The following is a 21177-nucleotide window of genomic DNA, read 5'->3' as shown; positions in this document are numbered from 1 at the left end:
CAGCCCTAACCTGGAAGGTTAGGGTAGTAGAGGGGTTGCAGCATGATTCTGACACAAAAAAAGCCTAGATTTCACAGCTTCTTGGGACCTGTAATAGCTGACTGCACCCCAGTGCAATCCATGAGTTGATCAGGGCATACAGACAGAGTATCCCTCAAACCTGCTCCCAGGAAGGCAGGAGCTAGCACTGCCACTCCTCTGAGTGGCTGGGATCCAGAGGAAGCAGTTGCCATTCAGGGCAGAAGATCAAAGTCTCTTTTTTGTCCCCAGATATCTGTTGCCTCTCTGCCTCTACACCCCGGGGTGCCTGGAATGCCCCACAGCCCCTGTCCCATGGAGTGCACAGCCAATGGGAGCCCTATAACTACCTCCCACCCCATAGGCCACTGCATGTCCCACAACCTTTGGCCTCAGCCCAACAGCACATCCAACTTAGCACCACACCGTAGCATTTAGTTCTTGGCTTTCCCATCCCTTCCAGACTGAAGAGCCATGTTAGTTGCAGTATTTCTTCCCATAGAAGTGTTCAAGTCACCTCACAACATCATTCGTGATAAGATGCTGGCAAAGCAGATTTTCACAGAATAATCTGAGTTGGAAGGGACCAAAAATAACCAGCAAATCCAACCCTTAAGTGAATGGCCTATGCAGGGATCAAACCCACAACCTTGGCCTTACTAGCACCATGCTCTAACCAGCTAACCTCAGAGCTGCATGTGTTTTGGCTGCTTTTAAATTGCCTTATCATGGGTCACACAACTGGTCACACGAGGGTCAGCTATGCTGCAAAACTGAAGTGAAACCATATTTTCCTTCCCACATTTTGATCTCATGTTCTCAGCATGAATCCCAGAGGAAGAACGCTGTCACATCATGAGATATGGTACAAAAGAATGCAGAGTCATTTGAGTCAAGTCAGAGGACTCACAAGCCCCCCAGGAGTTCAGAGGACACGAGGACATCTCCTAAAATAACCAAGCCAGGCCACAATGAGAAGGAACACCCTGAAGCTGGGAAGACAGATCAGAAGTCAGCAGTTACCAATCCTACATGCTCTTTCCTCTTCATCTATTTCCCAGCTTTTACTTTCTGCTCCTTGTGAAGATTTTTGGCTGGACTGGGCAGCCTGAGCACCTGGGCTCAGCATCGCCAGCAGTACAGGCACCGCTGTGTGAACAACAGGTGTCCCTGAGAGAGGTGGCACCAGCCACCAAGCACCGATAGCCAGCCAACTCCCAACCACCTGTAAGGTGAAGGGTGCTCCACTGCTCAGGGGTACACAGCACTGCCTTTGAAGAACTCTCATTTTAAGGTATTTCACTGCCAACACCAGCTGAGGTGCAAAAATATCTGAGTTTCTAGAATGTCAGCTTTCTTCTCTTTTTCTCGGCACGTGTAGAAATGGGGAACTGACTGCTCAGCGCACGCACGTTGTGAGAGGGAACGGAAAACACCTGCAGCGAGTCTCTGCCAGGGCAGGTCGGGGCTGGCGCGGCGGAGCACCTCCCCTCCTGTAGCCGGAAGGGGGGCACCCAGAACGGTGGCCAGGGGGAGGAATAAATCCGACTGCCGCCTTCCTTGCCTGCGTTGCGGCATTGCTCCAGGGAACGTCCCGAGTCTGAGCTCTCCTGCAGGTGTCCCTCCTTCGGCGGGACCTCGGTGTGGAATCGCTGCCCTGCGCCTGGCACGGTGTGCACAGGTAAAGGCGCTGCTGGAAGGTGAGGGCTTGGCGGGGGGAGCTCAGGAGGAGCATAAAAAACAGGGCGGAGCTGGGACTGCTTTCCCCGGGTTACACTTTCCTGAGCTGCAGGCTGTATCCAGACTGTTGCGGTGAGAAATGATCAGAGGATCCAGCTTGCAGGACTGATCTAAACTCTTTCTGAACCCTCTTACACCTTGGGCTTCCACCAAGGCACCCACCAGCACCATGTCCCATGGTTCAGTCACACGCCAAGTGACAATAGTTTTCCCTCCTGTGACTGGCATCACCACAGCTGGGGAGGGATGAACCTGGAGAAGAGAAAGCCTGGGCACTGGAGCCTGGCTCAGACCTCCTCTGCTAAACAGAACTGGCAGGTCCACCAGCACGTCTTGCCTGAGAGACGCTTTACAGACTTGTCTCCAGACTGCCACGCTGAATTTCAGGTCTAGTTAATCCCCCCTCTATCAGAGCAGGAATGTATTGCTTTTCACCAAACATAATCCTCTTTGCAATCATGTGTTCTGCCAAACTACAAACTTTCTGCTCCTATCCTTCTTTCCTGGGAGAGGATTTGAGGCAATAATCCGGGCCTACTGATTTATTTTTCTAATGAGCAAGGGACAAACGAGCACAGTACTGCAGAACATGCGCACACACGAACCTTGAAGCGTTCCCTAGTTGTGACATGCTTTTGAGGGATGCCCTGAGCTGAAGGACTGAGGCTGGAAGTAGTTACCTGCTCTCACAGTGGGCCACAGGCAGCCTGTGTCCTGATGTGGGCTGTCCATACTTCTTGTGTTTAGGGGCTGGAAGTCATAATACCTACCATGCTTCCCATCGTACAAATAAAATAGCAATCTGTGCAGCTCAACACAAAAGAAAGGCACCCCGGGCATCTCTGCCCATTCAGATCTAAAAAGGCAGCCCTGAGCATGTGTGACTTGCTGGGACCTGAGGATGCTGAGAGCTTCCCAAACCAGAGCAAGTCCTGTGTCTGGTTTGCACCACCCAGGGAGGAAAATATTTTTCCTGCCCTCATCCCTCAAAATGCTGAGAGAGTGGGAATGCTGAATCTGTGACCTGCTCCTTCTTCTACTGCGGTACGAGCATGAGGTGTTAACCTCATCTCCCTGCCTCACTTTCAGCCCTTCCTGAGGGGAAGCTGAGACTTGGTGTGCACCCAGTGAAACACTTGCCACTTGGCAAGTGGCTCGTACCAAGGGCACCTAAAGGCAATTTATAAAGAATGCAGTTTTATTCTTTATAAAGGAATGAGGTCATCGTGAGGAGGGAACCACTCTCTTCTACCATGCCTACAGAGAGAGTACTAGAGGAAATGGCCTTTAGCTGAGATGGGAGATTCAGACTAGGTATTAGAAATTTTTTTTTCCCTGTTGGGGTGGTCAGGCACTGGAATAGGTTTCCTAGAGAGGTGATGGGGTCACCCTGCAAGCGTTTACGAGGTGCCTGGATCTGGTGCTGGATCACACGGTTTAATGGTTTAGGGGTTATGGGGATGGTGCTGGGTTGATGGCTGGACTGGATGACCTTGGAGGTGTCTTCTATGATTCTGCGCTTCCTTACGCTCGCAGGGCCAGGCAGGGCACGCAGGAGCCACACGCCCGAGCCCCTGGGGGAGCTGTGCGGGCAGCGGGCCGCAGACCCGCACCAGCAGCAAAGGCGTAGCAGGGACGTGTCCGCGGCTCCGTGCTGGGTGGAGGGGAGCGGGGAGGCGGGGCCAGTGTGGCGAAATATGATCGCGCTCGGCGATTGGCCGGGCCTGCGCCGGGCTGCAAAGGGCGCACACGGCACGGCCGCTCAGTTGAGCCGGCGCGGCGGCGGAGCGGGTGAGCGGGCGCGGGAGGCCGGGAAGCGGGGCGGGATGGACGGGCGGGAGAGAGAGGGAGGGAGGGAGGCGGCGGCACAGGAGCGATGGCAGGCGCAGGGGCGATGGCAGGGGCGATGGCAGGAGCGATGGCAGGCGCAGGGGCCCCGGGCGGCGGCACGCGGCCGCGTCGCATGCGGCAGTGCCCGCTGACCTTGGCGGGGAGCGCAGAGCGGCCCCGCCGCCGCCGCGGCCCCGCACGTCTCCCACGGCGGGCACGGGGGAGACGTGCCCGCGGCCGGCAGCGTATCGCCCGCGCCGCTTATCTGGGGCACCGCAGCCGGGCCCTGTTCGCGATACCGGGGCCGCCCATCCCTGTGGGGCGGCTGCTCAAACGTGCTCGCTTTTCTCTCTCTTTTTTTTTTTTTTTTTTTTTTTTCGCCTTATTTCTGAACGATTGGGGCCTGGCCGCAGGGGCTCGGGGAGACATCGCGCACCCGGCCAGCATCCCTACCAGGTGCGCTGGCCGCAGGCCCTTTGTGCTTCCCTGCGTCTTCCCGGGTTTGCTTCTAGCGACCTTTCCATCTGCTCAGTCCACTCGTGCCCTGGTGGGAGCCTGCGGCCTCAGGTTGTCACTTGGGAAAGGCTTCTCAAATCTGTCGGTGTTTCACTGCCATGTGTTCTTCCCCTAAATAAAAGGTGAAATAAGCAATGGCCACTATTAACCTTTGCTGTCCAAATAAAACCTTGCAGAGCTCCCAGGTGTAGAGCTAATCCACGTGTACCTGAAGAGCAGAGCCATTTCTTAGCAGCACTGCTTCAGGGCATACTGGGGTTGCTTACTCCCAACCTCAACACCTGTCTAGTCATTCACTAAATTACAAACATTTTTCACGAAGAAATGGAGAAGTAAATAAGTTACAGTTTAGCTTTCAGATATGTTCGCTGTTTACAGAGAAGTTAAGATTTTAACAGTTGCTGAAATGAATTTGGGGAGATGCTCTTAGCAATTTTCAGAGACTTTTCAAAACAGAAATTGCCTTCATAAAGTGGTAGAGAACATAGCCATCTAGGCGGGATGTTCGTATTAGAAGTGTTTTATCAGGGTTGGAGTTTGTGCTGCTTTGCCTTATGGCCTTGTGCCACTTCTCTCTTCCAGCTGGACTCTTCCTGTCATTGAGACAGACCCCAGGAACTTTAGATATCTAGAGGCCATTGTCACAGCTGAGTAAATGCCTCTTGCCAGCACTCCCTGAGTTGAGATGTCCCCGCCATTAATAAGACCCTTGGCTGAACTTAGCCACTGGAGACTGTATTCCTCATTTGTACACATGTCACTATGCCCAAAGCTCAAAGAAAGAGTTGATGTGTTCACTGGAGCTTATAATTGCTGTGGGAACTTTTAGGTTGCATTGAAGGTTGATGGAGGTTCACCAACATAGTGACTTAGGTGGAAGTATGCACAGAAAATCCATGGGCAAGCAGTGCACTATTGGCAGTGACTGGCTTCAGGTGTGTAACAGAGGGGCAGGGGAACAGCCTGACCTGACTTGTTATATTCTGAACTTCTAGGGCTTTGGTAAAGTTGGTTTGCATTCATCCAGAAGGCAATGGACCATGCCAGAGCAGCAATCTCTAACTTGGTAAGACGTAGTACCCCAGTGTTGTTTGTCTCTTGGTGCACTGACAATACTGCAGAAGAAAGGTTCAACAACATCCGTGTATGAGATTGTATAATACTATTTTTATACTTTTTCCATGTTGTTTGTTATCTATTTGAACATACACTGGTTGTAGAATTGAATATAGCTATCCTGTGCAACAGGTGGCTGTGTTGATGGAACTGTATGAAAGATATTTGATCAGTAGTGAGCTATATTTATTCAAAAAAATATCACTCCTTATCAGTAGTGGAGAAGATGATGAATCCAAAGCAGCGTTAGATGCTGCTGTGTGGCTGGTGAGCCAAATGTCACTGCAAGTAGCTGGCCATGATAAGGAAGTGGCTCAAGTGGCTCATTGCTGGTGGGGTTATCATTAACTGCTATCATGTCTTGGGTCTCTCAGAAAACTGGTAAGAAAGGGGGGGGGGTGGGTCTTGAACAAAGTTGCAGAGGGAAGTGCTGCAGAGGAAGCCATTCAAATGCTACTGGGACAGTCAACATGTGTTCTGTTGTTACTTGGGAGGTGGGAATTCAACCTCAAGTCCAGCTTTTGAAAGCAACCTGTGCTTGAAACAAATGTGCAGGAGGAGGGACTTCTGAACTTGTTCAGCCAAGCCTGCCAGTCCTAGAGAGCTTGGATTGTGAAATGACCCGAGGCTAGGACTGTGAGTGTGGTGGTTTGGTCTCTGAACAAGAATGGAGGATATGTGGGGTTGGGGCATGTTCTCTGTGTGAGGACATGCCTCAAGTGTGAGGGAAGCCAAGCTGTGGAGCAGCTGAGCAGGGAGAGTGTTAGGACAGACTGCAATGTTGCCCTTTCCAAAATCTGAGCAGGCAGTCACTTCATTGTGGGCAGCGTGGGCCGGAGTGGAACTGCAGGTCTGAAATGACATTGGTTTCTTTTGCCCAAGCAAGCAGATACCTGGTCTCTTCACTTCCAGCTCTAACATATAGTTTGAGAGTGAGCTGAGAACTGTGGATGAGCCGCTGAGCTTGTAACAGGGCTTGTGTGCTTGTCACCAGCTGCTTCTCCAGTACAGAGGAGAGGGCTGCAGGAGTGCTGCTCCCAAAGCTACTCCTTTGGCCTTTTACCAGTCTCACTCCACTCTCCAGCACAACCAGGCAATTTCAGCGTCTCTAATGGAAGCTGAGTGGTTCAGCCAGTGCCTGGCTATGCCTGGAATTGAGTTAATCTGAGCAGCTGCCTTGTCCACGGGCTGCTGTTCTGTGGGAGGCTGTGCCTTGCACCTGTTTAGAAAAGTGGGCTCCAGACTGGAAGCTCTGCTGGGGCAGTGGTAAAAACCTGTCAAACAGTGCTAGTCGTTGGCGGGTGCAAGAGGCGTAGCCTCAGCTTTCACGTTAGCTGAGGTAGCACGGTGCCCATGGGTCATCTCTCTTCAGCCCAGCTGCTTTGTAACACTACCAGTAGTGTAATTTAAGGGTAGCCTTAGGCAGTTTAATACAAAATTATCTGGGTGCTGCATGAGAGTATTTACATCAAAGTGGATGTGGCTCAAAGGCACAGCCATGGACGGTTGCCTTCCCTTTCCCCTGTCTTCATCAAAGTGCAAGTTGTACTCATTGAAGTCAGATCTGTGTTCTGCTGATTAAGACCAGGAGTTTCTGTTTGACTCGACCTCAGCCATGGGGTCACGTGGGAAATGCCGATGCCATTGGCTGCTTCATATCTGTAACAGACTCCAGGCTAAACTCCGATCAGTGTGGCTCCAAACTTGTGCAGGGTAAATGGAATCTAAATAGACTCTGGAGACCCTGACTGGGTCAGAGTCTTAACTGTGTTTAAAGCATCCAGCTTGACTTACTGACAGACCAAACACTCCCTGCACTAGAGCAGCTGTAGATGGACAAGCAGTGTTTGGGCTGGAGCACAGGTGCAGCTGGCTGCAAGGACTGTAGGCTGGTGGAGCCAACTCTTCCATCACATCTTTCCACACAGTTTGGTGGCGAGCCAACGTCATACACACGCTTCAGCATTGCCCGGCAAATGGATGGAGACAACAGCCACGTGGAGATGAAGCTGGCTGCTGATGATGAGGAAGGAGGGGAAATTGGGAGACCAGAGCACCTGCATGCCAGCATGTCTCCTCCACGGAGGAATGGCAAGAACCTCTGCTTCATAGTCATGGCAGCTGTCCTCCTCCTTTTGATTGGTAAGGAAGGGTGGGAGGCAGCTGCATGAAGTGGACTCTGGTATTGTATGTAATCCAAGGCTGTTAAATTTGAATCTGTATTGTTTTGGGTGATAATTCAACAACTGGGATCCAGGCTGGAGCCTCTTGTCACTAAATATGTCTAGCTGAGACTTAAGGTACAGCACTGGCACAAAGAATTGTGGCGTTTGACAGTGGAACTGTGACTTAGCTAAAGGGAAAACTGGTCCATGTGGAAGTTTTGGTTTTCCCTCCATTAACGCCTAACACTTCTGTAGAGATGTGGCTCAACAGATGAGTAAAGCCTTTGTCTCTTAAGGATTTTAACACTGCCATTGGCCTAAAGTGAGCATTCTCCTTCCCAAGTGGTGCTGGAGGGACTCTGCCAAGTGCAAGATCAGATTTACAGTGCCCCTTAAAACATGCCAGCTCAGGCAAAATGTCAGGCTGCATAATTCTGTCTGTCCTTGGGTAAGCCAGCTTGTCAAAAATGGTGTGAGAGCAGATGCATCTTAACCGTGGAGCTGTGTGGTGGGGGGCTGGTTCAGTCATCTTTCTGCAGCACAAAGAAATACCTGTTCTGTCCACAGGGTTTCTCATCGGCTACTTGAGTTACCGTGGACGAATGCAGAGGGTTAACAGGTGTCTGGATGGAAGTGGCAACTGCGAGATGACTCCTACTGCATCTTACTTCTCAGATGATGGAACAGAGGAGGAAGAGGTTCCTGTACCACGTATCTTATACTGGCCTGAACTCAGAAACATGTTGTCAGCTAAACTGTCAGCTGCACATCTTGAGGCCAACCTGAGGTAACAGTTCCAGAAAGCTTAGCTAGAGCTTTGAGAGAGGTATGGCCTGTGAGCAGAACTCGAGCTCATTTGCAGAACAAGGGCCTTACAGGTGATGTAGGGTGGGGTGTGTTAAACACAGGCTTAAATGGCTTTGCAGGCTGCAGTGCAACCTGGTGCTGTAGCCTAAGCTGCATGTATATCTGTTACCTACAGGCAAAGAGAAGGTAAGAATTCTTTTGAAGCTGGCAAGTTTGAAGACGAGACCACTGCCAGCTACATTCATGACCAGTTCACCAGCTTCCGCTTGGATGATGTGTGGAATGATGAGCACTACATCAGGCTGCAGGATAAAGGCAGGTACGTTAATGAAGAGATGCACATCTCTTCCATATAGCATGGATACCCGCAGTCTTGAGCAAACATGTGATTTCTGCTTAAAATGATGTGAAAATTGTGAGCTAGTTATCACTCTCCAAAGATGACCTCAATCCAGCCAAGCAATAACTGCTCCTGCCTCTTCTCAGGCTTTCTAAATCCAGAGGGTCTAGTAGCAGCACTCTGGATGTTTCCTGGGGCAGCTGTTTCCTCCAAGTATGCTTAGGAATTGGAGAGAAAACAAACTTGAGTAAAAACTCAGCTGAAAGGCAGATTCCCTGTGTCTAAAACTGCTAGCACAGGCCACTCTGTCTTGTCACCCAGACAGGGCTGCACACCTGGTAGTGGGTCCTCCAGTAGCTCAGGAGGGTGTCAGCAGTCACTGTGTTGTCTGACAGCTCACACCCTCATGTCTTACTTGGCCTTTTTGTCAGGGGAAATGAGTTTGCATAGCTTCTCTTAGGAGGTGACTGAGAGACTTGGAAGCAGAGATTCTTTCTACTACTTGTCTTAGAAATCAGCCTTTGTTAATGTCTCTGACCAACTCCAGAGATTCTTGCATGGAAGTATTGGGATGAGTCTGCCTGTTTCAGGCTCTGTTGACTTGATCAGAATTGTTAGAGCACAAACTGAATACAGTCAGTTTAATGCTGTCTCTTTACATTTAACAGTAGCAACAACCAAGTGTTCATTGTAGAAGATGGTGGTCCAGAAGAGTTACTGGAGAGTCCTGATGGATATGTGGCATACAGCAAGAGCGACACAGTTACTGTAAGTGACTCCAGGAGGATCCTGGAAATGTGTCTGCATGCATAGAAAAATGTGTCCAAAATAAGTCCCTTTAAGATACGGAGTGTATAAAGCCCTCCCCAGTTAAGAGAGCTGGGGTGGGTGGTCAGAGTGGGGAGAGGAGTGGGCCCATGTATTCTTACTGCAGCAAGATGCAGGAGTAACTTTAAACTTCCCTGCTGGGATCCAGACAGAACCTTGGCAGAAGTGCTGCTCCAACAGGCATGTTGGACAGGATCAGTTTACATTGCTGAGCTTCAGCTCCCTACTGTTAACAGTAGGCTGTTTCAGGTGTCTTACTGACCTAGGACTGCTGCATTCATAACCAGTGTTTGTATTCCAGGGCAAACCCATCTATGTGAACTATGGACGGAAAGAGGACTTTCAGCAGATACAAAATATGGGTGTTCCAATGAATGGGACTATAATCATCTTCAGAGCTGGAAAAATAACCCTTGCTGAGAAGGTAAGCAGTGGCTGCCCCACAGGCTGGCCATACTTGGCAACAGGAAGCTATGCTTCCTAGTCTTTGAGGCACAGAGGTATGTCTTTCTTCAGGTGTGTAGAACTCATGTATGTAGGATTGTTCTGCAGGCCTGGTCTTGCTTGTTTGCACTAAGGCTCCACGTGCAGGTCTGGACAGTGAGGCTGAGCAGAGCTTGTTACTGTTCATGGTGCCATTCTTCTTGGCCTCTGGCAATTTGCTGGAACAACCAGGACTCTGGAGTGGTGGGGCTGGGAGGCAGAGGGAGGCAGCCTGGGAGCACCAGGATGCAGAGCTGGCTAATATCACTAGATACAGCCATAAGGCTGCAAGAAGCAAGACAGCCTTGCCTCCAGGGCACCTCTTGCTGCTGTAGCCAGATACTTTCAAAGCTTGGCTGCAGTGTCTCACTTGGGCCCTTGCTGACTGTTCCCTTGGACCAAGTGGCAGTGCTGGCACTGTGTGTCCAGCTGGTGGCCTTGCATGCTGCTGTAGCGTTCCCTCTGTAAAGAATAGAACCAAATAGCCAAGCAGCCTAAAGGATCCAAGTGCTTCTGTATGCAAGCCTGTTCCATATCTGACCAGAGCTGCCCCTCAGATGGGTGCTCCTGGCGGGGCTGGGGCACAGGACCCTTTGCAGTTGGACTCAGCCTGTCTGCAGGCATCTGACACAGGCAGTGTTGGAAAGTGCTTCCGAGAAGTGTGGTCACTGATTCTCCAATCCCATTCCCACTTTTCAAACTGGTGTCTAGCCTTGCAAGAGTGTTTGTACCAGTGGCGTACCAGAGCTGGGTTGTTGGTGTGTTAAACAGGGACCTGGCTGGTCCACTCTTCCTCCATTTTCCATGTGAAGATGAGTCTCCAGTGGCTGCTTGTCTTGAAACTAACCTCATTTTGGGAAAACAGAGGGAGGATAATCAAAATCAAATAATATTAAATTTTAAGGTGCTCCAAGGAGCAAGTATAAGCTGAAGGAATCATAGACTGAGACACTGCACTGTGTGCTAACTGTTCAAAAGGATGTTAGACACAGTTTGTCTGGAGCAGGGCTGAGCTGCTAGGATTTAGCTGCCTTATGTATCTGTCAGGTAGCTGTTAAAATCTGTTGTGGAGTTGGGCACTGCGGAGCACAACCCTTCACACCATTACTCCATGTTCTTGCCTGGACTCCCCTTGCTTGCAGTACAGATGTGCAGTTAATGTTTCTCTTTGCTGCAGGCTGCAAATGCCAGAGAGGAAGGAGCAGTTGGTGCCCTGATGTACCTGGATCCCTCAGATTACAAGAAAACAGATTTGCTTGTCCCCTTTGGACATGTGAGTATGCAACTGGCTCCCCTGTTGCCAAGAACCTCTCTGGCTGTGGGCTGCAGGCTGGGGCAGTCCTGCAGGCCTCTGGCTCAGCAGTGCCCTTGTGTAGGTGAAAACTGTTGGACTCTGGTGAGACTTGAGGACTCCTCTTGCTCTTCACAGGCCCACCTTGGAACTGGAGACCCTTACACCCCAGGCTTCCCTTCTTTCAATCACACACAGTTCCCACCAGTGGAATCTTCTGGACTACCTCGCATTCCTGTTCAGACTATCTCTAGCCAAGCAGCAGCCGCACTGTTCAGGTAACTGTTTCTCCTGTCTGCAGGCTAAGGTGCTGTGGCCTCTTGCAGGAGTGAGGATGGTGTTGAGGTGCTGTGAGACAGAGCTCTCTGCTGCTCTCTGCTGTGTATGGCAGGGAGCGTGTTCTGGAACTAGCTGGAGAAGTGTCACTTGTGTCGGTGTCTCATGTCTTAAAGACTGAACTTAATCTAGATTTGGATTCCTCTCGGCCTCTGCATTCTACCCCTCCCCGCATAATTAGTGCAAGCTCTCTCCTAGGCAGGCCCTGAACAAGGTTGCACCTGCAGTTGCAGGTGTGCATTTTTCACATGATAGCTAAATGAGGTCAGAGCTGGATAATGAGTTTAAAGGGTCTTCTTTTTTCTCTCAGAAAAATGGATGGAGAAAAATGCCTTGAGGAGTGGACATCTGGTATCATGGGATGTAAGGTGACAGTGAGCAGCAACAGCAAGATGACAGTGAAACTGGCCGTGAACAACGTTATGGTGGACAGGAAGATTCTGAACATCTTTGGTGTTATCAAGGGATTTGAAGAACCAGGTAACAGCAGCTGCATTGTGGCTCAATCTTGAGAGGAACCCTTCCTCTTCTGTGGTCATTGGAATGTGACAGCTGCTCCCAGACAGACAACAGTTCTTTCTCAGCAGAACCAAGGCCTTCCCCTGAGGATCAAAGAGAAACCTGAACTGTGCTGCCAGGGAAAGGCTAAATGAAAGGACTCAGTGTGCCAGATTCAGGGATCAGACTGCAGAGACTCTCTTCCTAGTACAGAAGCTGAAAGCTGCTCTTCTCATAAGTGGCTTTTGCAATCTGAAGCTTGCAGCTCAGGTCTTGATTTTGTCTCCTTTACAGATCGGTACGTTGTGCTCGGAGCCCAGAGAGACTCCTGGGGGCCAGGAGCGGCCAAGGCTGGCGTTGGCACTGCCATCTTGTTGGAACTTGCACGTGTGATCTCGGACATCGTGAAAAATGGTAAATATTTGTGAACAAAAGCATGACGGTGGGAGGTGATGCAGGTCTAGCTCTGTGTGTGTTAACACTGGAAAGCCTAGTTGCAAAGCAGTCCTTTAGAAGGTGTAGGGAATCTGAGAAAGCTTCCTGAGAAGCTGTTACTTGTCTAATACATCTTGTCTGCAGTGAGCACTCACTTCCAAGGGACTGCCTGCCTGTATCTGGTATGGCTCAAATACAAGAGTGTCCTTGGATAACACATGACGCAAACCTTAAACTTGAGCTGTCTGTTGGACAGCCAGGCCTGAAGTGGGAAAACTCTGAAGTATCTGACCAGCTGGAGCAGTGGGGACTGCATGGTGGCACTTAGTATGAGCACACTTGTCTCCAGGGTTAATTTTGGGCTCAGGCAGCTAAACAAAACAGGGTGGAAATGCAGACAGCATTGTTCTCCTGCGCAGTTCTGCAGCACGTGGGGGCAGGGTCCAGTGTCCATGCAGTGTGCACATTTCTCTGCAGCAGCGCTGTCTCAGGAGCGGGCAATTCATCATCCCAGGCCCGCAGTGCTAATCTGCATCTCCATGGGGGAAGGGCAGACATCTCAGTCTCTCTCTCTTTACAGATGACTACAAACCACGGCGCAGCATTATCTTTGCTAGCTGGAGTGCGGGAGAGTATGGAGCTGTGGGTGCTACCGAGTGGCTGGAGGTATTGTCTGTTTAATAGAATTCTGCAGGATGGCTGTGCAGTTATTCCTGTGCATTAAACATCTCAGTGTTGACTTGCTGCTGCTCATCTTATTAAAATGCTCGTTTTGTTCTAGGGGTACGCCACCACGCTGCATGCCAAAGCCTTCACTTACATCAACTTGGATACTGCAGTCCTGGGTAACCTGCTACTCTTTTGAGTTTCTCGAAATTGGGTGGGATTAGAATAGCTTGAACAGACATCCCTCTAGGAATGGGGGCTGTGCCAGAGGTGGCTGGTGGGTGTTTGGCTGAAGAATGGTGTGAGTCCATTTATTCTCCAGCTGTCATTGAAGCTGGAAGGCTGATACAGCCTAAGCCATGAGGAGTCAGCTCTGCTAAATTGCAGTAGACTGTCCTGTGCCTTTTGACGATCCTTTGGCAACTGTAGCTGTAGATCAGGGTTGGGCAGCTCTAGCAGTAGTGGTTGATTGTGCCACCATGTCAAATACCCTTTCATTTTTTGCAGGCTCCAAACATATAAAGATTTCTGCTAGCCCATTGCTCTACTCATTGCTGGAGACAACTATGAAGAGGGTGAGTTGAAGGGCCTTGGTCTGATCAAGGTGACTGTGGTTTTAGGAGGAACTGAAAGCAGACAGAGCTGTGCTGGGTCCCTTTCCCCACTGGATACCTTCTGAGGAGAAAGACCCATTTAGGAGAAAAACTTGGGATATTCTGAAGGGCCCTCTCTGAAATGAGCTGGGCTCTGGGAATTGCAGTTCACACATGAAGAATCTAAAATCAGCAAATGCCACAGTTCAGTGGCAGATGTGCCTGTGTGGAGAAAGGTCAGGGGAGCACACCTGCTTCTGGCATCTGCACAGCAGCATAAGCTCCAGGATGGACCTGGAAGCCCAAGCAGAGGTCGGAACAAGTGCACTGACTGTCATCTCTGTGCAGGTAAAGGACCCCACAATGGATTCGAGATACCTGTATAGCAGAGTTGGCTCTGACTGGGTAAAGAGCGTGTAAGTATTGTCATCCATCCCTTTGGGAAAGCAGATCTCCATAAAGGAGCAAACCTTATGGATTCTGTTTGAGTGTCATACTGCTGTCTGGGGTGGGCTCTACCTTCTGATGTGGGGTCAGGCAAGCATGAACAGTACAGCACTAACTGCTGCCCCAAGCTGGCTGAGGCAGCCCAGACACCTCCTTGTGGAACAAGAAGAGCCTTGTGCCAAGTCCAATGGAATGGACAAGTAGGTCCAGAGATTTGGTTGGGACTCTTTCAGTCTTGTCTAGACAGAGTAGTCCAGTTGGCTCAGAGCTTCAGTTGTAGAGCTTGTAGCTTTTCTCCTGGGCTACCCAAACCAGTTGGTAACTACTCAGTGCTTATCTTCTGCAGGGTTCCCCTTGATCTGGATAATGCAGCATTCCCTTTTCTGGCCTACTCAGGAATCCCAGTGGTTTCCTTTGGTTTCTACGATGTAAGTAACGTGTGCTTGCCTGGTGTGCCCATTTCACGCAGAGTGCTGTAAGGACATCTGCTCTCCAGGATGGCAGAGCACAAGGTGCTGTCCCAAGCTCACTCCCTCTGCGAGAGCCTCTCAGAGGGAGGAGGTGCAGACTCTGAACCTGGTGGCTGTGGCAGGACTTGCTGTCACAGCTGCTCCTGGGACAAGGCTGGCCTACAGTCTCTGTTGCAAAGTACTGAATACTTGCAGGTTTTTGGGGAGAGGGGTCACTTGCTTTTCTGGAGGCTCAGAATCCGGAGCTAAAAGCAGTAGGAAGATGTCAAGCTGTTGCTGCATCCATTGAAAGACTGTTCTACAGCCTACTGGTCACCAAGCAGAGGGCATTGTGGAAGCAATATCATTGCCCAGAGCAAGTACTACCTCAGGCTGTTCAGGTCTGCTGCTGCAGCAGCTTGGGGGTGACATCAGCCCAGCAGCCTGCAGGTGTGCAGCTGGGCGCCTTAGTGATAGCAGCTCCCTCTCTTAGGAATGCTTGGGGTTTGTTAGTGTCAGACTTGTTTCACAAAATATTTGAGTTACCCTGACAGGAAGGGTTGGAGGCTGCTGCAAACACCAGACTGGGTGGTGAGATTTTCCCACCTACACTTCCGCAGTGAGCTCTGAGGGGTAAATGTCTTTGGGTCTAAATAACAAGCAGAACATCTTGCTGGTTGCTGGAAGCTGTGAGGGATGAGAGGCAGGAGCTCCATTCCCTTCCCTGTGCTTTGGAGTTTTGCCACTTGAGTCTTTGCTCCTTAACAGCACAGGGAGATGGGATGTGGTAGAAGTAACAAGTAACCTGTGGCGGGGGATGAAAAAAGTCTTAACTGGAAAAGCATTCTTGGCTAACTGCAATACCTCTTTTCTTGTAGGAAGGTGATGAATATTCCTTTTTGGGCACTACTCAGGACACTTTGGCTAACCTGAAAGCGAAGACTGACAAGTTGTATCCTCTCATGCGTACTGCTGCAGAAGTTGCTGGACAAATAGCTCTCAGGCTGACCCATGATCATGAGCTCTTCCTGGACTTCGATAGATACAGTGAAGAATTGCTATCATTCCAGGAAAAGATTTTGCCCTTCGATTCCGAAGTGAAGGTAAGAAGGACTCTGAGTTCACCCTGATGATCATGGGGCCATGTGCTAATAAAGCCCTGTGCCAGTGGATACAGCAGGATGGATATCTTTCCCTTTTAGGCATAAAAGGGTAGTGAAGTGTGATCAGAATTGATGTTCCTTATGGAGCAGTGCAGGCAGAGTAGCTGTGACAGACAGATTTAGCTGATCTGGCTGTTGTGAGCTCTTGAGGAAGTGGATGTGAACAGTTTCTTCTCTGGTTATCATTCACAGCATAGTGCAGCTTTGCATCTCATTTGCACCTCTGCTGAAAGTCTACAAGAAACTGTGGGTAGGGAATGACCTCAGAAGAGCCTGCCAGGAACTTGTTCTGCTACTTGGCTAAACTGGCAAAAAAAACCCCCAAAAAACAACACTTTCGTTTGGTAAGAGAGCAGCAAAAGAAGAAAATCAGGTTTGCTAACAGCTCCTCCCTTGCAGGCACTGGGGCTGACCTTGAAATGGCTGTTTTATGCCCGTGGAGACTTCCAGCGAGCTGCAGATGCACTGAGAAGAGACATCGCAAACAGTGACAGGGAAAACAGGATTGTCCGCAGATCCCTGAATGACAGGATGATGAAGGTGGGTATCTTCAACTGGTTTTTCTTCCTTCACAGAGGAAGAGAGTGCTGGCTGGGATGGGCCTTTCCCTAAGGGGCCATGGGCAGACTGGTGTCTCTTCCACTTGCTTAGTGGGAACGTGACAGTTCTGCACTTGCTCACGAGAGAGGGTCTGGCCCTTGCAGAGCTGCTGTGAGAAAGGGCTGAGTGGGGATCAGAGATCGGCAGCTTGTCTTGGGGCAGATAAGGAAAGAAAAACTTGGGAGGTGAGAGTATAACCCTAAATTTGCACCTCTACTCAGGTGGAATACGACTTCCTCTCCCCATACCTCTCACCAAAAGATGCTCCCTTCCGCCATATCTTCTTTGGCAAAGGCTCCCACACCCTGCAGAGTCTGCTGGAGAACCTGGAGCAGCTGGAAGTCAACAGGGACAGCGTGGATGTGAACAAGCTGAAAGAACAACTGGCCCTGGCGACCTGGACCATTAAAGGGGCTGCCAATGCTTTAGTGGGTGATATCTGGAACACGGACAACGAAATCTAGACACAGCAAACATCTGGATTACCCATCTAAGGTACAGGAGAGCTGTGTGCTCTCACAGGGAGCACAGCTTCCTTCCTGGCCCCAGCCCCAGCAGAGGGCCTTGCTGTGTAGATCTAGTTCCACCTGTAGCAACACACACAAACTCCCTGTACCTCAGATGAGGCATTGGCACAATTTTTAAATGGCAGCTTCCTGCAGACTTCCAGTACCTTATATATTGTGAAACCTAACCAAAATCCCCTGAAACCTAAGTGAAACCCACTCCCTAACATGGCATTACTTTCTTGTAGATATTCTGGCAACAAAATGTTTTTGACCAAAGTTGAGCCTAAAATTTAAATCTCACCTTGACAAATTCACAGGAGGCAGTTTTAAAGCAGTACTAAGATTACCATAAAGTCTCCTCTGACCAGGCTCCCGTCTAACCACAGTCCAAACTGGTCATGTACAGCTGTTTATGGAGTTTCCTGCCTCCAGTGTACTTGAGCACTAAGAGCTCAGGTGTTTCCTGAACTGGTACCTTGAGTGGGGAGGACTCTCATCTATTCAGACTTTCAATTGTTGGCCACCTAAACCTAGTGACAAAACAGGGAATGAATTCCTCTGAACACTGGTAATGAGGATCCCTTCTCTTGACAGGAAGCTGCAGAGAGCTGCAGTTCAAAAATTAAACAATGTATTAATAGCCCGCATGTGCTGGATTACCAGCAAGCTCTGAAGTGCCCAGCCTGCCTTTACTCAACAGCAGGGTCCCAGTGACATCTTGCAGGCTTGCTTCTGCCAAGGCAGATATCAATACCCAGGGAAAATGACCCAAAGATTATCCAATGTCCCCTTTATATCCTCGGCTGGCACCTCAGTGAGTCCTGCAGCACTGAGAAATGGCTTTAGACTGGCACTTCAGACCTTGCTGCTCAGGGGCCTTGTGTGAAATCAAGTCTCTTGTTGGCCAAACCCTGTTTGACTGATGTCATTTTGCAGGTTGGCTCTTGTTTGGCACTGAGATATTTATTTCTTTATTTATTTATCAGTGACAGTGTTCACTATAAATGGTGTGTTTTTTTATAGAAGATAATTATCGGAAGCAGTGCCTTCCATAATTATGACAGTTATACTGTCGTTTTTGAATAAAGCAGCATCTGCTATTACAATCAAACATGATACTGGAACTTTGCATTTAAAATAATCAAAACAAGCCCCTCAAAAAGTTTGGAAAACTAGCAGTTAAGCTTTCTGTGGCAAAAACACCCCTCTGGAAGAAAACGAAGGTGCAAACCTGGTAGTGAGTCTCCAGGTTGCGCTCCAAAGTAATCCTTGAAATGCTGAAAACCTGGGTGGAAATTCCAATACTAGAAATTTGGCTTCCTTGCAGGGTCTGTGCCCCTCTGTGGGCTTCAGACTTCTTTCTGCTCCCCTTTCTGGATGCTGTGTTGCTCTCACAGGGAGCGCAGCTTCCTTCCTGGCCCCAGCCCCAGCAGAGGGCCTTGCTGTGTAGCCCTAATTCCACCTGTGGCAACACACACAAACTCCCTGTACCTCAGATTAGGCATTGGCACGATTTTTAAGTGGCAGCTTCCTGCAAACTTCCAGTACCTTATGTATCATGAAACCTAACTGACATTATCGGGGGCAGTGTCTCCCATAATGTGTAAAGAACAAGGTAGTTTTTGCCTACCACAGTGTTATATCGGAGGCAGTGACCTCCATATGTTGCACTATGGGTGTACGTAATTATCGGGGACAGTGTTTCCCATAATTGTTCTATGCTTATCACGCAATGTCATCTGCGAAGCTTGATGGTTAGTATCTAACATGGATTAATTTCCTGCAGTCCTATTTTTTCACTCTCCTGTGGTGATGCAGATACAAATTTCAGTCTGTTATGTACATCCTTAGACTCTTCCTTCTCCATAGGCTGAACTGTTTCAAATAGCTGTGCTGTGGTGAATTGGCTTCCTGCCTCCAGTCACGGGAGTGGTGCTTGAGTGTTTAGTGGAAACTAGGCTAGTTAGACTGTGTGCTCTGTGGTGTAGTAAGCTTCCTTCAAATCAGTTACAAAGACCTGAGGAATTAAAGGTGAATGTAGGGCTTGGGGCTGACAGCTGTCTGGAGGGCTTTGGTCACTGCTCTGGATTGGGTGCATGTAACACTTTGAGAGGCTGGCCTACTGTGGCACTGGGAGGGTGCTGGTGTGTGTGCACGGGCTGCTCACTCTCCAGTTCTGCCTGGAAATTCCAGTCTTGCCCCCTTGGGTATTGCATGGAGGGAGGAAAATCAGTGGCAGCTTTCTAATGGTGCCGCTCTGCTGTGTGACCCGAAACTGAGCACTGCTGATGTGTGACACCTGCTAAACTGTGCTGCCTGTTCCCAGTGGCTGTTGCTAGCCCTGTACTCTGCAGTTTGATCTGGCATTTAAACCTAACCTGCGGCTTAATTTTAACCTAAACTCTGCAGTTTGATCTGGCATTTAAACCTAACCTGAGCGAGTGGCCTCAGCCCCAGCAGTAGTCCTTGAGGGAAAGAACATTGTTCAGCTGGAGCTCCACAAGAAGTGGGCAGGGACCAGCCCCCAGCCTAGTTACTGAGCTCAGTGCTCACCAGCTTGGAGGGCTGGATTTTCATCCGTCTCTAGAAACCTGATGCCCAGGCTTGTGCAACTTGTTGCTCTTCCTTAACTTCTCTTAACTCTCTAACTTCTACAGCCCTGTCTGTGTTAGTGTTTCCTAGTGACATTTCTCTGGATGGCATCTAAGAGCTGCTGTCTGGGAGTCCTCACTGTGGTGTTTGCATGCATCTTGGTATCAGACTTAATCTTGTGCATTATAGCCAGCAGAGAGAGACAGAAGACAAAGCTTGTCTCCTGGCTAGGCAGCACAGCCGTGACTACTGCAATGTTGGGATGCCTTGCTCAGTGCTGGCATCTGACTTCTGTGGGGTGCTAAACTGTTTCTGGATTACCTGCTGTTTGCTTGAATAAAGTATTTTTGAAGCTTCAACACTCAGCTTCTCTTGTGGGGTTCTGGATTACCTGCTGTCTGCTTTAATAAAGATTTTGAAGCTTGAACATTCACCTTCTCTTGTGACTTCCTGCAGAGCCATGATGCTGTTGGGGCAGTGTGGCCATGGGCAGCTGGAGAAGGGGGGCTGTTATCCTGCTCCATCAGAGCTGGTACGTGGCAGCTCCACTACCACCTTGTTGATGTGCAGTAGCAAATCTGAACTTCACAGTGCTGCTCAGCTGAGTCCTGCCTCCTCACAGACAACTGGAATGAGGACTCTGGTAATGAGGTAGAGGAGCACAACTCTATGCAAGCCCCCAGCCCTCCCCCTCCTTTCATGGCCGTGTCCCACCTCCTGCCTTTCCGTCACAGTGTTGACTCTGAAAAGCCTGCGGTGTACAGGTGAAGGATGGGAGAAGGAGGAAATGTCAGGTTTCCCCCTGGCTGTGGCCTTGCAGGTCTCTGCTGTTGAGAAGGTGGCTGGCTAGGCCTGTGGCTGGTTGTGTCCCAGGAAGCCAGCACTTTCTCCTGCATTGTCCACGCTCTCTGTCATCCTGGAGGTCCCATGGGCCAAGGTACAAATGCACAGGTGGAGACTGCTTAGAGCTCTGGGAGGGCAGGAGGTGCCTCCTCAGCCCCAGAGGCCTGCTCAGGTGCGACCCCAGGGGGTTGGGGGTCTGCATTTAAATATGGTCAGTTTCTCTCTGCTGTCCTCCCCCCTCCCTCATACTGCTCTCACCTTTCACCACATCCTGAGAAGTCACACTATTTGGGTGAGTGGCAGCTTCTCCAGGAGCCCAGCTCGAGCTTTATGGGCTGTCCCGGCATAGCTCTGGTCCCTCCTCTTCCCCCGGGGATGATTTACTTGTTGGAAGCACGTCGTTTCCCGCAGCTCCTGCCCGCGCCTGGCAGGGCTCTCTCCCTGCGGTAACTGAGCAAAGCGTCCCGAGAGGCCGGGCCGGGGCTGCGGGAGCCCTTCTGCGGCCGGGCAGCGCCAGCCCCGCCAGGGCAGAGGGAACGGGGAACAGCCCTTTCCAACTCACCTGGGAGCAGGCATTTGGGCAGCGCAGGGCAGCCCGCGTCCCCGGTGCAGCGGATCGGTCCCGGGGCCTGACGCTGCTCCGTGGTGAGTCTGTCCGTGCGTCCATCCCCGTGCTCATCCATCCATCCATCCATCCATCCACTTGTCCGTCTGTCCGTCCTCACCCCCGCCGTTACGTAAAGCGGCGGGGCGGCGCCTTTAAGAGCGGGGCCGGGGGCGGGTCGGGGGCCGTCCGGGCTCCCGGCGGCGGCGGCGGCAGGAGGAGGCGCGGGGGGGCAGGAGGGGAGGAAGGGGCGGCGGAGTCGGAGCTCCGGAGCTCCAGCGGCGCGGCGCGGGGGGGCTTCCCCAGCG

General features: G+C 50.5%; 1 protein-coding gene and 1 long non-coding RNA gene across 4 annotated transcripts; one reads left to right on the top strand and one right to left on the bottom strand.

Moving 5' to 3' along the window:
* Positions 1–1403: 1403 nt before the first annotated feature.
* Positions 1404–19855, top strand: TFRC (transferrin receptor). 3 transcript variants are annotated; one of them, XM_010397202.4, is made up of 19 exons: positions 1553–1699; positions 5100–5170; positions 7149–7362; positions 7953–8172; positions 8368–8511; positions 9201–9300; positions 9662–9784; positions 11021–11116; positions 11273–11412; positions 11781–11950; positions 12263–12382; positions 12984–13069; positions 13185–13248; positions 13577–13644; positions 14011–14078; positions 14456–14537; positions 15437–15661; positions 16121–16261; positions 16543–19855. In XM_010397202.4, the coding sequence occupies exons 2-19, from the start codon at positions 5138–5140 to the stop codon at positions 16783–16785; spliced, it is 2337 nt and encodes a 778-aa protein (XP_010395504.1). In that variant the 5' UTR covers positions 1553–1699; positions 5100–5137; the 3' UTR covers positions 16786–19855. The 3 variants fall into 3 exon arrangements, with proteins under 3 accessions (XP_019140229.1, XP_010395504.1, XP_039412797.1); XM_039556863.1 differs by lacking the exon at positions 1553–1699 and adding an exon at positions 3449–3549; XM_019284684.3 differs by lacking the exon at positions 5100–5170 and having other exon boundaries at positions 1404–1699.
* Positions 18219–21051, bottom strand: LOC120410463. Its single transcript, XR_005602636.1, has 2 exons — positions 20828–21051; positions 18219–20715 (listed from the first exon to the last, which is right to left on the bottom strand). It is a non-coding gene; the product is annotated as an uncharacterized LOC120410463 (long non-coding RNA).
* Between the last annotated feature and the right edge of the window lie 126 nt (positions 21052–21177).

The sequence above is a fragment of the Corvus cornix genome, chromosome 9 (assembly GCF_000738735.6).
Source record: "Corvus cornix cornix isolate S_Up_H32 chromosome 9, ASM73873v5, whole genome shotgun sequence".
Classification (NCBI taxonomy): Eukaryota; Metazoa; Chordata; class Aves; order Passeriformes; family Corvidae; genus Corvus; species Corvus cornix.
Note: the sequence above shows the minus strand (reverse complement) of the source record. Positions and strands in the feature narration are given on the sequence as shown.